At 41.7% G+C, this 15,587-nt stretch overlaps 2 protein-coding genes and 1 long non-coding RNA gene across 3 annotated transcripts in view; all 3 read left to right on the plus strand.

Annotated features, from left to right (window-relative positions):
• Positions 1 to 226: 226 nt before the first annotated feature.
• On the plus strand, positions 227 to 2,950 carry LOC107678070 (alpha-tectorin-like; the record flags this gene model as incomplete). The annotated part of the gene is made up of 10 exons (XM_016473187.1): positions 227 to 263; positions 826 to 953; positions 1,227 to 1,493; positions 1,573 to 1,668; positions 1,819 to 1,948; positions 2,050 to 2,177; positions 2,299 to 2,565; positions 2,655 to 2,810; positions 2,842 to 2,845; positions 2,940 to 2,950. Coding segments are annotated over 10 exons (1,224 nt in total), but the record flags the coding sequence as incomplete, so codon positions are not given.
• Positions 2,951 to 2,954: 4 nt separating this feature from the next.
• The window catches only part of LOC107678080 (alpha-tectorin-like), a 35,068-nt gene continuing 22,435 nt past the window's right edge, over positions 2,955 to 15,587 (plus strand). Inside the window, exons 1-13 of the mRNA XM_016473204.1 lie at positions 2,955 to 3,069; positions 3,632 to 3,759; positions 4,033 to 4,299; positions 10,163 to 10,258; positions 10,409 to 10,538; positions 10,640 to 10,767; positions 10,880 to 11,146; positions 11,236 to 11,331; positions 11,523 to 11,652; positions 12,192 to 12,319; positions 12,593 to 12,865; positions 12,971 to 13,066; positions 13,147 to 13,267. Of these exons, the coding sequence (XP_016328690.1) occupies positions 10,250 to 10,258; positions 10,409 to 10,538; positions 10,640 to 10,767; positions 10,880 to 11,146; positions 11,236 to 11,331; positions 11,523 to 11,652; positions 12,192 to 12,319; positions 12,593 to 12,865; positions 12,971 to 13,066; positions 13,147 to 13,267 (1,378 nt within the window). The 5' untranslated portion in view covers positions 2,955 to 3,069; positions 3,632 to 3,759; positions 4,033 to 4,299; positions 10,163 to 10,249. The remainder of the gene's footprint in view (positions 3,070 to 3,631; positions 3,760 to 4,032; positions 4,300 to 10,162; positions 10,259 to 10,408; positions 10,539 to 10,639; positions 10,768 to 10,879; positions 11,147 to 11,235; positions 11,332 to 11,522; positions 11,653 to 12,191; positions 12,320 to 12,592; positions 12,866 to 12,970; positions 13,067 to 13,146; positions 13,268 to 15,587) is intronic.
• Positions 8,751 to 10,019, plus strand: LOC107678081 (uncharacterized). Its single transcript, XR_001632911.1, has 3 exons — positions 8,751 to 8,865; positions 9,417 to 9,544; positions 9,818 to 10,019. It is a non-coding gene; the product is annotated as an uncharacterized LOC107678081 (long non-coding RNA).

Here is a 15,587-nt window from a genome sequence, read left to right on the forward strand (position 1 = left end):
AAAATGAATACAGGCATACAGTTTATAAGGCATTGCTCATTAATGTGAAAGAATGGTTTCTCTCTCTCCCTTTTCATTCATTTTTTATTGTATTTTACTTTATTTATTTAATTCATAATGAATTACATCTTTTTTATTTACTCCTACAGGCTGGTTATAACACTGTGGACTCTGCCAGTTCTCTCATAATTCCAGCAGCCAGTGTCGTTGAGCTGTCTTCAAGCAGCAATATCAATCTTTTCATGTTGATGGCTCACCAAAACGTAAGCCTACAACTTGTAATATTGTTTAGAAAAAGATTGTTGGGGTGAATTCACTAAAGTTTAAAGTTTGGTGTAGCATGTCGTGCTTGAACACAAAAACCTGAATCTTATTTACAGTTGAGATTTACCTGGTACCTGGCTTTTGAGTGCACTTTCGGCCTTTTTAATAAGCCAATTCAGATGCTGAATGCATCAGTGGGTGAATCATACTATGCATTCCCAGAAACGTCTGGCAGATTGTTGTGGTCTGCTCTACTCCCCACAACCTTGCACTCAGAAGCAGCCTGCGAGCTGGCCGACTGCCCTGGGCAAATTCAGAGCAGCGCTAATTTTGTGGGCATGAGACTCTTGCTCCCTTTGCTCCCTTGCATCATTTATGCAGTGAATCGGGTCCCAAAAACCTGTGGCTCACTCCAAAATAAACAACATAAACAACACGCACAATTCAATCTTAGTGAATTCCCCTTTCAAACTTTTAAGCACGGTAGTGTTTGCGAGCTTATGTTTCTGGGGAAAAGAAAAAAAAAACTAAAGGATTCCTTGTCACTCACATTTCTCCTAGTGCCAGCTAATGTCTTACCTTTTGGAAATGGAGAAAGAGTAACACCCCGTTTGGATAATGGAAGCTCTGAAGCCATTACATTGCAGCAGCCTTTCAAGTTTTTTGGACGGACACACAACCAGACCTTTGTAAGCATTTTAGTTGTCGTTGTTCTTATTTAGATGATCAGTTGTTTTATCTGCTTGCACTGGAAATGACTAGTCTCTTCAAATGAGTAAAACTAGTAGCTCTACTTTTTTCAGACGTTGCTACCTTGATGTACGAGTGTTTTACATTTGAAATTCAGAGGACTTTTGATTCATAGAATTAACCAGTAGGAATTATGCCAAATTCTGCCTCTTCATTCTGTCACCATATATTGCCCCTCACAACACATGCAAACATTTTGTCCTAAACTTTAGGTCAACAACAATGGCCATCTAACGTTTACTGAGCCACTGTCCGACTACATCCCCCTGCTGAATTCTGAAAGAGACATCGTTGCTCCTCTCTGGACTCACCTTGACAACAGACGTGGTGGAACTATCTCTTATAGAGAGGACACAAGCACTGCTGTACTGGAGCTAGTCACTGCAGCTATTGACCAATACTTCCCCAACATAACTTTTGCTGCTACATCAGCTTTTGTCGCGACCTGGGACAGTGTGCCATACCAGAGTGGTGGAGGGGTAAGATCGAGTTGTTGTTTATCAATGAATTAGTGTTGTCTTGTAAAGTTTTTTCATGCTTTCTCTTGGTATTTTCAAGGTGGCTACTTTCCAAGTGGTTTTTGTCTCCAATGTTCATCGCTCCTTCATCCTCATCAACTATGGAGACATTGGAGAGACAGAACAAATGTGGCTGGTGAGTGGTGACAGGTCCTTCTAAGCTTTACCAATGAGACAGATGGCAAGGAATTGCCCTTGCCTAGCTTCATACCTTACATTCTACCAAAAGGCAGTTATATCTGGAACAGTTTGCGGACCTAACAATGATTCATTTTTTCTTCTACAGGCTGGTTACAACACATTGGACTCTGTCCATTCTTTCACAGTTCCAGTGACCAGCGCCCCAGAACTCTCATCCAGCAGCAATATCAATGTGAATGGTCGCCGCTCTTTCCATGTTGACGGCTCACCGAACTGTAAGCCAATGCAACCAGAAGCTCAAGCTTAACCTGTACCATTTGTCAGCTTGTTTCTTCAGCAGAAGCAGAGAGTTCATTCTCACTTATCCTTTCCTTAGTGCCAACTAATTTCCTCGCTTCTGGGGATGGAGAAATTATCAACCCCCCTGCTGAGGACGGAAGCTCAGATGTCATTTTCTTGCAGCAGCCTTTCAAATACTTTGGACGCACATACAATCAGATCTTCGTAAGCACAACATTTCCTGTACCATTTAAGTTACAAGTTATTTACATACCCCTCATTTTTTTTTTTTTTTTGAAACTTCTCTTTAAAATATTTTTCGAATGATTGTGGTCCTAAATTTTAGGTGAACAACAATGGCTACCTAACGTTCACCGAGCCGCTGTCTGCCTACACCCCCTTTCTGGATTCCGCAAGAGACATCATTGCTCCTCTTTGGACTCGCCTCGACAATCGACGTGGTGGATCTATCTCCTATAGAAAGGATACAAGCACTGCTGTACTGGCACAAGTCACTGCAGCTGTTAAGGAATGCTTCCCCAACATACCATTTGCTGCTACATCAGCTTTTGTGGCTACCTGGGACAGTGTACCGTACTATAATGGTGGAGGGGTAAGACTTACCGTAATCTTTGATTATTAATCAATGGTCTGTCTTGTCGCTTTGGAAGGTGTTGAATGCTCTCTGTTGGTGTTTTGAAGGTGGTCACTTTCCAAGTGGTTTTAGCGTACAATGTTCATCGCTCTTTCATCCTGATCTATTACGGAGATGTTGCAGAAACAGAACAACCTTGGCAGGTCAGTGAAGTACTACTTCGTGTACATAGTACAAATGATCAAAATGAATACAGGCATACAGTTTATAAGGCATTGCTCATTAATGCGAAAGAATGGTTTCTCTCTCTCCCTTTTCATTCATTTTCTATTGTATTTTACTTTATTTATTTCATTCATAATGAATTACATCTTTTTTATTTACTCCTACAGGCTGGTTATAACACTGTTGACTCTGCCAGTTCTCTCATAATTCCAGCAGCCAGTGTCCCTGAGCTGTCTTCGAGCAGTAATATCAATGTGACTGCTTGCTGGTCTTTTCATGTTGATGGCTCACCAAAACGTAAGCCTACAACTTGTAATATTGTTTAGAAAAAGATTGTTGGGGTGAATTCACTAAAGTTTGGTGCCAGTTGTAGCATGTCGTGCTTGAACACAAAAACCTGAATCTTATTTACAGTTGAGATTTACCTGGCACATTGCTTTTGAGTGCACTTTCGGCCTTTTTAATAAGCCAATTCAGATGCTGAATGCATCAGTGGGTGAATCATACTATGCATTCCCAGAAACGTCTGGCAGATTGTTGTGGTCTGCTCTACTCCCCACAGCCTTGCACTCAGAAGCAGCCTGCGAGCTGGCCGACTGCCCTGGGCAAATTCAGAGCAGCGCTAATTTTGTGGGCATGAGACTCTTGCTCCCTTACCTGTTTTGCATCATTTATGCAGTGAATCGGGTCCCAAAAACCTGTGGCTCACTCCAAAATAAACAACACTATTAGAGAGCACAATTCAATCTTAGTGAATTCCCCTTTCAAACTTTTAAGCAGGGTAGTGTTTGCGAGCTTATGTTTCTGGGGAAAAGGAAAAAAAAACTAAAGGATTCCTTGTCACTTACATTTGTCCTAGTGCCAGCTAATGTCTTACCTTTTGGAAATGGAGAAAGAGTAACACCCCGTTTGGATAATGGAAGCTCTGAAGCCATTACATTGCAGCAGCCTTTCAAGTTTTTTGGACGGACACACAACCAGACCTTTGTAAGCATTTTAGTTGTCGTTGTTCTTATTTAGATGATCAGTTGTTTTATCTGCTTGCACTGGAAATGACTAGTCTCTTCAAATGAGTAAAACTAGTAGCTCTACTTTTTTCAGACGTTGCTACCTTGATGTACGAGTGTTTTACATTTGAAATTCAGAGGACTTTTGATTCATAGAATTAACCAGTAGGAATTATGCCAAATTCTGCCTCTTCATTCTGTCACCATATATTTCCCCTCACAACACATGCAAACATTTTGTCCTAAACTTTAGGTCAACAACAATGGCCATCTAACGTTTACTGAGCCACTGTCCGACTACATCCCCCTGCTGAATTCTGAAAGAGACATCGTTGCTCCTCTCTGGACTCACCTTGACAACAGACGTGGTGGAACTATCTCTTATAGAGAGGACACAAGCACTGCTGTACTGGAGCTAGTCACTGCAGCTATTGACCAATACTTCCCCAACATAACTTTTGCTGCTACATCAGCTTTTGTCGCGACCTGGGACAGTGTGCCATACCAGAGTGGTGGAGGGGTAAGATCGAGTTGTTGTTTATCAATGAATTAGTGTTGTCTTGTAAAGTTTTTTCATGCTTTCTCTTGGTATTTTCAAGGTGGCTACTTTCCAAGTGGTTTTTGTCTCCAATGTTCATCGCTCCTTCATCCTCATCAACTATGGAGACATTGGAGAGACAGAACAAATGTGGCTGGTGAGTGGTGACAGGTCCTTCTAAGCTTTACCAATGAGACAGATGGCAAGGAATTGCCCTTGCCTAGCTTCATACCTTACATTCTACCAAAAGGCAGTTATATCTGGAACAGTTTGCGGACCTAACAATGATTCATTTTTTCTTCTACAGGCTGGTTACAACACATTGGACTCTGTCCATTCTTTCACAGTTCCAGTGACCAGCGCCCCAGAACTCTCATCCAGCAGCAATATCAATGTGAATGGTCGCCGCTCTTTCCATGTTGACGGCTCACCGAACTGTAAGCCAATGCAACCAGAAGCTCAAGCTTAACCTGTACCATTTGTCAGCTTGTTTCTTCAGCAGAAGCAGAGAGTTCATTCTCACTTATCCTTTCCTTAGTGCCAACTAATTTCCTCGCTTCTGGGGATGGAGAAATTATCAACCCCCCTGCTGAGGACGGAAGCTCAGATGTCATTTTCTTGCAGCAGCCTTTCAAATACTTTGGACGCACATACAATCAGATCTTCGTAAGCACAACATTTCCTGTACCATTTAAGTTACAAGTTATATACATACCCCTCATTTTTTTTTTTTTTTTTGAAAATTCTCTTTAAAATATTTTTCGAATGATTGTGGTCCTAAATTTTAGGTGAACAACAATGGCTACCTAACGTTCACCGAGCCGCTGTCTGCCTACACCCCCTTTCTGGATTCCGCAAGAGACATCATTGCTCCTCTTTGGACTCGCCTTGACAATCGACGTGGTGGATCTATCTCCTATAGAAAGGATACAAGCACTGCTGTACTGGCACAAGTCACTGCAGCTGTTAAGGAATGCTTCCCCAACATACCATTTGCTGCTACATCAGCTTTTGTGGCTACTTGGGACAGTGTACCGTACTATAATGGTGGAGAGGTAAGACTTACCGTAATCTTTGATTATTAATCAATGGTCTGTCTTGTCGCTTTGGAAGGTGTTGAATGCTCTCTGTTGGTGTTTTGAAGGTGGTCACTTTCCAAGTGGTTTTAGCGTACAATGTTCATCGCTCTTTCATCCTGATCTATTACGGAGATGTTGCAGAAACAGAACAACCTTGGCAGGTCAGTGAAGTACTACTTCGTGTACATAGTACAAATGATCAAAATGAATACAGGCATACAGTTTATAAGGCATTGCTCATTAATGCGAAAGAATGGTTTCTCTCTCTCCCTTTTCATTCATTTTCTATTGTATTTTACTTTATTTATTTCATTCATAATGAATTACATCTTTTTTATTTACTCCTACAGGCTGGTTATAACACTGTGGACTCTGCCAGTTCTCTCATAATTCCAGCAGCCAGTGTCGTTGAGCTGTCTTCAAGCAGTAATATCAATCTGACTGCTTGCTGGTCTTTTCATGTTGATGGCTCGCCAAAATGTAAGCCTACAGCTTGTAATATTGTTTAGAAAAAGATTGTTGGGGTGAATTCACTAAAGTTTGGTGCCAGTTGTAGCATGTCGTGCTTGAACACAAAAACCTGAATCTTATTTACAGTTGAGATTTACCTGGCACATTGCTTTTGAGTGCACTTTCGGCCTTTTTAATAAGCCAATTCAGATGCTGAATGCATCAGTGGGTGAATCATACTATGCATTCCCAGAAACGTCTGGCAGATTGTTGTGGTCTGCTCTACTCCCCACAACCTTGCACTCAGAAGCAGCCTGCGAGCTGGCCGACTGCCCTGGGCAAATTCAGAGCAGCGCTAATTTTGTGGGCATGAGACTCTTGCTCCCTTACCTGTTTTGCATCATTTATGCAGTGAATCGGGTCCCAAAAACCTGTGGCTCACTCCAAAATAAACAACACTATTAGAGAGCACAATTCAATCTTAGTGAATTCCCCTTTCAAACTTTTAAGCAGGGTAGTGTTTGCAAGCTTATATTTCTGGGGAAAAAACTAAAGGATTCCTTGTCACTTACATTTGTCCTAGTGCCAGCTAATTTCCTACCTTTTGGAAATGGAGAAAGAGTAAAACCCCGTTTGGATAATGGAAGCTCTGAAGCCATTACATTGCAGCACCCTTTCAAGTTTTTTGGACGCACACACAACCACACCTTTGTAAGCATTTTAGTTGTCGTTGTCCTTATTTAAATGATCAGTTGTTTTATCTGCTTGCATTGAAATTGACAAGTCTCTTCACATGAGTAAAACTAGTAGTTCTACTTTTTCAGACGTTGCTACCTCTATGTACAAGTGTTTTACATTTGAAAATCAGAGGACTTTTGATTTGAAGAATTAACCAGTAGGAATTATGCCAAATTCTGCCTCTTCATTCTGTCACCATATGTTTCCCCTCACAACAATTGCAAACATTTTGTTCTAAACTTTAGGTCAACAACAATGGCCATCTCACGTTTACTGAGCCACTGTCCGAATACATCCCCCTGCTGAAATCTGGAAGAGACATCGTTGCTCCTCTTTGGACTCACCTTGACAACAGACGTGGTGGAACTATCTCTTATAGAGAGGACACAAGCACTGCTGTACTGGAGCTAGTCACTGCAGCTATTGACCAATACTTCCCCAACATAACTTTTGCTGCTACATCAGCTTTTGTTGCGATCTGGGACAGTGTGCCATACCACAATGGTGGAGGGGTATGATCGAATTGTTGTTTATCAATGAATTAGTGTTGTCCTGTAAATGTTTTTCATGCTTTATCTTGGTATTTTCAAGGTGGCTACTTTCCAAGTGGTTTTTGTCTCCAATGTTCATCGCTCCTTCATCCTCATCAACTATGGAGACATTGGAGAGACAGAACAAATGTGGCTGGTGAGTGGTGACAGGTCCTTCTAAGCTTTACCAATGAGACAGATGGCAAGGGGTGACAGGTCTTGTAAGCTTTACGAATGACACAGATGACAAGGAGTTGCCCTTGCCTCGCTTCATACCTTACATTCTACCAAAAGGCAGTTATATCTGGAACAAGTGGAGGACCTAACAACGATTCCTTTTTATTTCTACAGGCTGGTTACAACACATTGGACTCTGTCCATTCTTTCACAGTTCCAGTGACCAGCGCCCCAGAACTCTCATCCAGCAGCAATATCAATGTGAATGGTCGCCGCTCTTTCCATGTTGACGGCTCACCGAACTGTAAGCCAATGCAACCAGAAGCTCAAGCTTAACCTGTACCATTTGTCAGCTTGTTTCTTCAGCAGAAGCAGAGAGTTCATTCTCACTTATCCTTTTCTTAGTGCCAACTAATTTCCTCGCTTCTGGGGATGGAGAAATTGTCAACCCCCCTGCTGAGGATGGAAGCTCGGATGCCATTTTCTTGCAGCAGCCTTTCAAATACTTTGGACGCACATACAATCAGATCTATGTAAGCGTTGGACTATAACTTTTTGGTTGAGGATATTTTTCTTTTTATTACATCAATTAATTACACAGTAGTATTTTCCTTCAGTAAACAGATTTTACTCATGTTTAAGTGTACAACTTGATGTTTTTAAATATGTTTTTAAAATGAATTTTCAGTGGTAGCAAATAATTCTACAGCAATTTGATCTGAATTTTAGGTCAACACCTTTTTTTTTTTTTTTTTTTTTATTTTTCTTTAAAATACTTTTCAATGATTGTGATCCTAAATTTTAGGTTAACAACAACGGATACCTAACGTTCACCGAGCCGCTGTCTGCCTACACCCCGTTTCTGGATTCGCCAAGAGACATCATCGCTGCTCTTTGGACTCGCCTGGACAATCGACATGGTGGATCTATCTCCTATAGAGAGGATTCAAGCACTGTTGTACTGGCACAAGTCACTGCAGCTGTTAAGCAATGCTTCCCCAACATACCATTTGCTGCTACATCAGCTTTTGTGGCTACCTGGGACAGTGTACCGTACTATAATGGTGGAGGGGTAAGACTTACCATAATCTTTGATTATTAATCAATGGTCTGTCTTGTCGGTTTGGAAGTTATTGAATGCTGTCTGTTGGTGTTTTGAAGGTGGTCACTTTCCAAGTGGTTTTAGCGTACAATGTTCATCGCTCTTTCATCCTGATCTATTACGGAGATGTTGCAGAAACAGAACAACGTTGGCAGGTCAGTGAAGTACTACTTCGTTTACATAGTACAAATGATAAAAATTAATACAAGCATACAGTTTATAAGGAATTGCTCATGAATGCGAAAGAACGATTTCTCTCTCTCCCTTTTCATTATTTATTTATTTTTACTTTATTTACTTAATTCTTAATGAATTACATCATTTTTTTATTTACTCCTTCAGGCTGGTTATAACACTGTGGACTCTGCCAGTTCTTTCACAATTCCATCAGCCAGTGTCCCTGAGCTGTCTTCAAGCAGTATTATCAATGTGACTGCTTGCTGGTCTTTCCATGTTGATGGCTCGCCAAAACGTAAGCCTACAACTTGTAATATTGTTTAGAAAAAGATTGTCGGGGTGAATTCACTAAAGTTTGGTGCCAGTTGTACCATGCCGTGCTTGACCACAAAAGCTGAATCTTATTTACAGTTGAGCTTTACCTGGCACATTGTTTTTGAGTGCACATTCAGCCTTTTAATAAGCAAATTCAGATGCTGGATGCATCAGTGGGTGAGTCATACTGTGCATTCCCAGAAAAGTCTGGCAGATTGCAGTGGTCTGCTCTACTCCCCACAACTTTGCACTCAGAAGCAGCCTGCGAGCTGGCCGACTGCCCTGGGCAAATTCTGATCAGCTCTAATTTTGTGGGCATGAGACTCTTGCTCCCTTACCTGTTTTGCATCATTTATGCAGTGAATCGGGTCCCAAAAACCTGTGGCTCACTCCAAAATAAACAACACTATTAGAGCACAATTCAATCTTTGTGAATTCCCCTTTCAAACTTTTAAGCAGGGTAGTGTTTGCCAGCTTGTGTTTTTGAAAAAAACAAAAATAAGGTTTCCTTGTCATTTACATTTGTTTTAGTGCCAGCTAATTTCCTACCTTTTGGAAATGGAGAAAGAGTAACACCCCGTTTGGATAATGGAAGCTCTGAAGCCATTACATTGCAGCAGCCTTTCAAGTTTTTTGGACGCAAACACAACCAGACCTTTGTAAGCATTTTATTTGTCATTGTCCTTATTTAGATGATCAGTTGTTTTATCTGCTTGAATTGGCAATGACAAGTCTCTTCAAATGAGTAAAACTAGTAGCTCTACGTTTTTCAGATGTTGCTACCTTGATGTACGAGTGTTTTAAATTTGAAATTCAGAGGACTTTTGATTCGTAGAATTAACCAGTAGGAATTATGCCAAATTCTGCCTCTTCATTCTGTCACCATATATTCCCCCTCACAACACATGCAAATGTTTTATCCTAAACTTTAGGTCAACAACAATGGCCATCTAACATTTACTGAGCCACTGTCCGACTACATCCCCCTGCTGAATTCAGGAAGAGACATCGTTGCTCCTTTCTGGACTCACCTTGACAACAGACGTGGTGGAACTATCTCTTATAGAGAGGACACAAGCACTGCTGTACTGGAGCTAGTCACTGCAGCTATTGACCAATACTTCCCCAACATAACTTTTGCTGCTACATCATCTTTTGTCACTACCTGGGACAGTGTGCCATACCACAGTGGTGGAGGGGTACGATCAAATTGTTGTTATCAATGAATTAGTATTGTCCTGTCAAGGTTTTTCATGCTTTCTCTTGGTATTTTGAAGGTGGCTACTTTCCAAGTGGTTTTTGTCTCCAATGTCCATCGCTCGTTCATCCTCATCAACTATGGAGAGATTGCAGAGACAGAACAAATGTGGCTGGTGAGTGGTGACAGGTCCTTGTAAGCTTTACGTATAAGACAGATGACAAGGAATTGCCCTTGCCTCGCTTCAAACCTTACATTCTACCAAAAGGCAGTTATATCTGGAACAGGTTGAGGACCTAACAACGATTCCTTTTTACTTCTACAGGCTGGTTACAACACATTGGACTCTGTCCATTCTTTCACAGTTCCAGTGACCAGCGCCCCAGAACTCTCATCCAGCAGCAATATCAATGTGAATGGTCGCCGCTCTTTCCATGTTGACGGCTCACCGAACTGTAAGCCAATGCAACCAGAAGCTCAAGCTTAACCTGTACCATTTGTCAGCTTGTTTCTTCAGCAGAAGCAGAGAGTTCATTCTCACTTAACCTTTCCTTAGTGCCAACTAATTTCCTCGCTTCTGGGGATGGAGAAATTGTCAACCCCCGTGCTGAGGATGGAAGCTCGGATGACATTTTTTTGCAGCAGCCTTTCAAATACTTTGGACGCACATACAATCAGATCTTCGTAAGCACTACATTTCCCATACTATTTAAGTTACAAGTTTTTTACGTACCCCTCGTTTTTGTTCAAAATTCTCTTTAAAATACTTTTGAATGATTGTGGTGCTAAATTTTAGGTGAACAACAACGGCTATCTAACGTTCACCGAGCCGCTGTCAGCCTACATCCCCTTTCTGGATTCTGCAAGAGACATCATTGCTCCTCTTTGGACTCGCCTTGACAATCGACATGGTGGATCTATCTCCTATAGAGAGGATACAAGCACTGCTGTACTGGCACAAGTCACTGCAGCTGTTAAGGAATGCTTCCCCAACATACCATTTGCTGCTACATCAGCTTTTGTGGCTACCTGGGACAGTGTACCGTACTATAATGGTGGAGGGGTAAGACTTACCTTAATCTTTGATTATTAATCAACGGTCTGTCTTGTTGGTTTAGAAGGTATTGAATGCTGTCTGTTGGTGTTTTGAAGGTGGTCACTTTCCAAGTGGTTTTAGCGTACAATGTTCATCGCTCTTTCATCCTGATCTATTACGGAGACGTTGCAGAAACTGAACAACCTTGGCAGGTCAGTGAAATACTACTTTGTGTACATAGTACAAATGATCAAAATGAATACAAGTATACAGTTTATAAGGAATTTCTCATGAATGCGAAATAACGGTTTCTCTCTCTCCCTTTCCATTCATTTTTTATTGTATTTAACTTTTTATTTTTTTAATTCTTAATGAATTACATCTTTTTCATTTACTCCTACAGGCTGGTTATAACACTGTGGAGTCTGCTAGTTCTTTCACAATTCGAGCAGCCAGTGTCCCTGAGCTGTATTCAAGCAGTAATATCAATGTGACTGCTTGCTGGTCTTTCCATGTTGATGGCTCGCCAAAACGTAAGCCTACTTGTAAAACTTGTAATATTGTTTAGAAAAAGATTGTCGGGGTGAATTCACTAAAGATTGGTGCCAGTTGTAGCATGCCGTGCTTGAACACAAAAACCTGAATCTTATTTACAGTTGAGCTTTACCTGGCACATTGTTTTTGATTGCACTTTCGGCCTTTTAATAAGCCAATTCAGATGCTGGATGCATCAGTGGGTGAGTCACACTATGCATTCCCAGAAAAGTCTGGCAGATTGTAGTGGTCTGCTCTACTCCCCACAACCTTGCATTCAGAAGCATCCTGAGAGCTGGCCAACTGCCCTGGGCAAATTCTGATCAGCACTAATTTTGTGGGCATGCATCATTTTGCATCATTTATGCAGTGAATCGGGTCTCAAAAACCTGTGGCTCACTTCAAAATAAACAACATTATTAGAGAGCACAATTCAATCTTAGTGAATTTCCCTTTCAAACTTTCAAAAGCTAGTGTTTGCGAGCTTATGGTTCTGGGAAAAAACTAAAAGATTCCTTGTCATTTACATTTGTCCTAGTGCCAGCTAATTTCCTACCTTTTGGAAATGGAGAAAGAGTAACACCCCGTTTGGATAATGGAAGCTCTGAAGCCATTAAATTGCAGCAGCCTTTCAAGTTTTTTGGACGCACACACAATCAGACCTTTGTAAGCATTTTAGATGCCGTTGTCCTTATTTAGATGATCAGTTGTTTTATCTGCTTGCATTGGAAATGACAAGTCTCTTCAAATGAGTAAAACTAGTAGCTCTACTTTTTTCAGACGTTGCTACCTTGATGTACGAGTGTCTTAAATTTGAAATTCAGAGGACTTTTGATTTGTAGAATTAACCAGTAGGAATTATGACAAATTCTGCCTCTTCATTCTGTCACCATATATTTCCCCTCACAACACATGCAAACGTTTTGTCCTAAACTTTAGGTCAACAACAATGGCCATCTAACCTTTAACGAGCCACTGTCCGACTACATCCCCCTGCTGAATTCTAGAAGAGACATAGTTGCTCCTCTCTGGACTCACCTTGACAGCAGACATGGTGGAACTATCTCCTATAGAGAGGACACAAGCAGTGTTGTACTGGAGCTAGTCACTGCAGCTGTTAACCAATACTTCCCTAACCTTCCTCTTTCATTCACTGCTACATCAGTGTTTGTTGCTACCTGGGATAGTGTGCCATACTCCTCTGGTGAAGGGGTAAGTCCTAATCTTTAATTGTCACCATTCTATCAAAATTGATTATGCATTGCTGTGCATTTTTCTTTGAACAGTTCTGAAATTCTGTCTGTCTGTGTTTTGAAGGTAGTTACATTTCAACTGGTCTTAATCTCCAATGTTGTTCACTCCTTCATCCTGTTTAACTATGGAAACATAGCAGAAACATTACAACGATGGCTAGTAAGACTCAAAGTGTTGTTGCAATTTAACAGAGATTCCTTTTACAAACTTCCAGTTTACATGTCTTTTTTTTCATGCAGGCTCACTATGACACAGTGGACTTTGCACACTCATACAATTTTTCCTTATCGATGGCCTCTGAATTGTCATCCAACAGCAATGTCAATGTTAATGGTCGCTGGGGTTTTCATGTTTATGATGGTAATGTAATTTCTTTTCATCTGTATTTTTTAGCATTCCCTGTATGGCCACTGCAAAATAATTCTTTTGGTTTCATTTTTAATTTTTATGTTCTTTTAATTTAATTTTTCATATTATGCTGGTTTCCTTTTTCATATTATGGAAGTTTATATCATAACAATAACAGAGTAAAGTTATTAAAAGCAATACCTGAATCAATGATAGATAAATATTTACCATATATTAATTTGCACTGTGTACATATACCAGTAAATAGGATGTTCAAACTAGAATTAAATATCTGAATATTGTAATTTTAATTAAATTTATACTTTTAGAAATTATGAAAAATTCAAACAAAAGCAATAAACATCACAGACCATTGTAATGTATTCCACTGTTAAATTAGAACCTGTGTGCCGCTTTTATTTAACCCAAAAGGTGAGTGGATACACAACGAACAAAAGCTTGGCTTGGCAAAACAAGAACTTAAACATGAACAAAGACCACCAAGCAGTGGTTACACGAACAAAGCTAGACCATGGACAATGAAACATGAGGGCTCTATATACCAAACAATAAGATAAAACATGACAAGAACAACTAATGACAGAGTGGAGCTGAGGAACTTGAGGAAGCAATAAGAATACAGAGCTGAAGACCACATGACAAGACACTGAACCAATGAAAGCATGACACATGGGCTAAAGGAACACATGGGAGGAACACAAGAGAGATCAGGGAATCACATGCGAATGACAAGAACTATGACAAGAGCATACAAGATAAAAGACATGAAAACAATGAACATGAAACAAAACTCAAAATCCACATTACATATTCCCCGCTCTAAGGGCGGCACCTGAAACACCCACCCCAAAAACAAACAAAAAGGTTCAGGAGGGTGGAGGACTGGAGGCGGTCTTGGGGGCCAGGCCCGTGAAGCAGAACTGGAACAGGATTCTGGAGCAATGGTGGACCTGGACCATGAAGCAGAGGTGGACCTGCACTGTGAAGCAGTGGTGGACTTGGACAATGGGGCAATGGTAGACCTGGGCAGTGGAGCCATGGTGGACCTGGACCGTGGAGTAGAGGCAGGCCTGAAACATGGAGCAATGCAGGGCCTAGGCCGTGGTACAGTGGTGGACCTGGGCCGTGGAGCACTGGAGGACCTGCCATGACAGTGCAGGCTGAGAGCTCAGAGATATCGTCCTTGGCCGTGACAAGGCAGACTGTGAGTTCAGGGACAGCCTCCTTGGCAGTGACAGGTCAGGCTGAGAGTTCAGGGTCATGGCCTCCTTGGCTGTGACAAGGCAGACTGTGAGTTCGGGGACAGCCTTCTTGGCCGTGACAGGGCAGGCTGAGAGTTCAGGAAGCTGCCATCACAGGAAGCGCAGACGACAGTGGCAGGAACTCAGGGAATCCCAGACTTGGGACCTCAAGGGTGAATCCATAACATTGGCAAGTAGTCTCATCTGTATTGGCCCAAGCTACGCATCAGCAGGAGCTTGTGTCCTATAGTCCCCCCAAAAAAATGTAACTTTAGGGGAAACTTGCATGGCGGCCGTGGCGTGATGAGTTTCTGGTGTGGCGGCCATCTTGGCCGTAGACTCAGGCGTGGTGGCCATGTTGGCTGATGACTCAGGCTTGGCAGCCATCTTGTCTGACGACTTAGGCATGGCGGCCATGATGTGAAAAGGCTCTGGCTTGGCAGTCATGACGTGAACAGGCTTTGGCTTGGCAGACACGACGTGGAGAGGCTCTGGTGTGGCGGCCATGATGTGGAGAGGCTCTGGCATGGCAGCCATCTTGGCTCAAGACTCAGGCGTGGCGCCCATCTTGGCTGATGACTCAGGCTTGGCAGCCATCTTGTCTGAAGACTCAGGCATGGCGGCCATGATGTGAACAGGCTCTGGCTTGGTAGGAATGACGTGAACAAGCTGTGGCTTGGCAGGCATGATGTGAGCAGGCTCTGGCTTGGCAGGTGTGGCGGGAATAAATCCTGACATTACAATTGGTATGTGGAAACACTCTGGTGTGGTGGGTACTGCGGGATTGCGGGTTCTTCGTCCACAGCCCCCACAGTAAAAGAGGATCCACTTAAGAGAAGGGCATGATCTATGTATTGTACAGCTGCAGTTTGTTTGTTTTTTAGCAGGCAAAATATGTTGTTCATCTTGTCTTTATCATATATATTTTACTAATGTTTACAGTACTAAATTGATTTTTCTAAATGATGTGATGCAACCACCAACCAAATTGCAATATTGTGAAATGTTTCCTGGGTACAGTCCTGTATAATATAAGGCAAAAAGAACATACATTAATATTTTATGGGGGA

The sequence above is a fragment of the Sinocyclocheilus anshuiensis genome, unplaced genomic scaffold (assembly GCF_001515605.1).
Source record: "Sinocyclocheilus anshuiensis isolate Anshui unplaced genomic scaffold, SAMN03320099.WGS_v1.1 scaffold1358, whole genome shotgun sequence".
Taxonomy (NCBI): Eukaryota; Metazoa; Chordata; class Actinopteri; order Cypriniformes; family Cyprinidae; genus Sinocyclocheilus; species Sinocyclocheilus anshuiensis.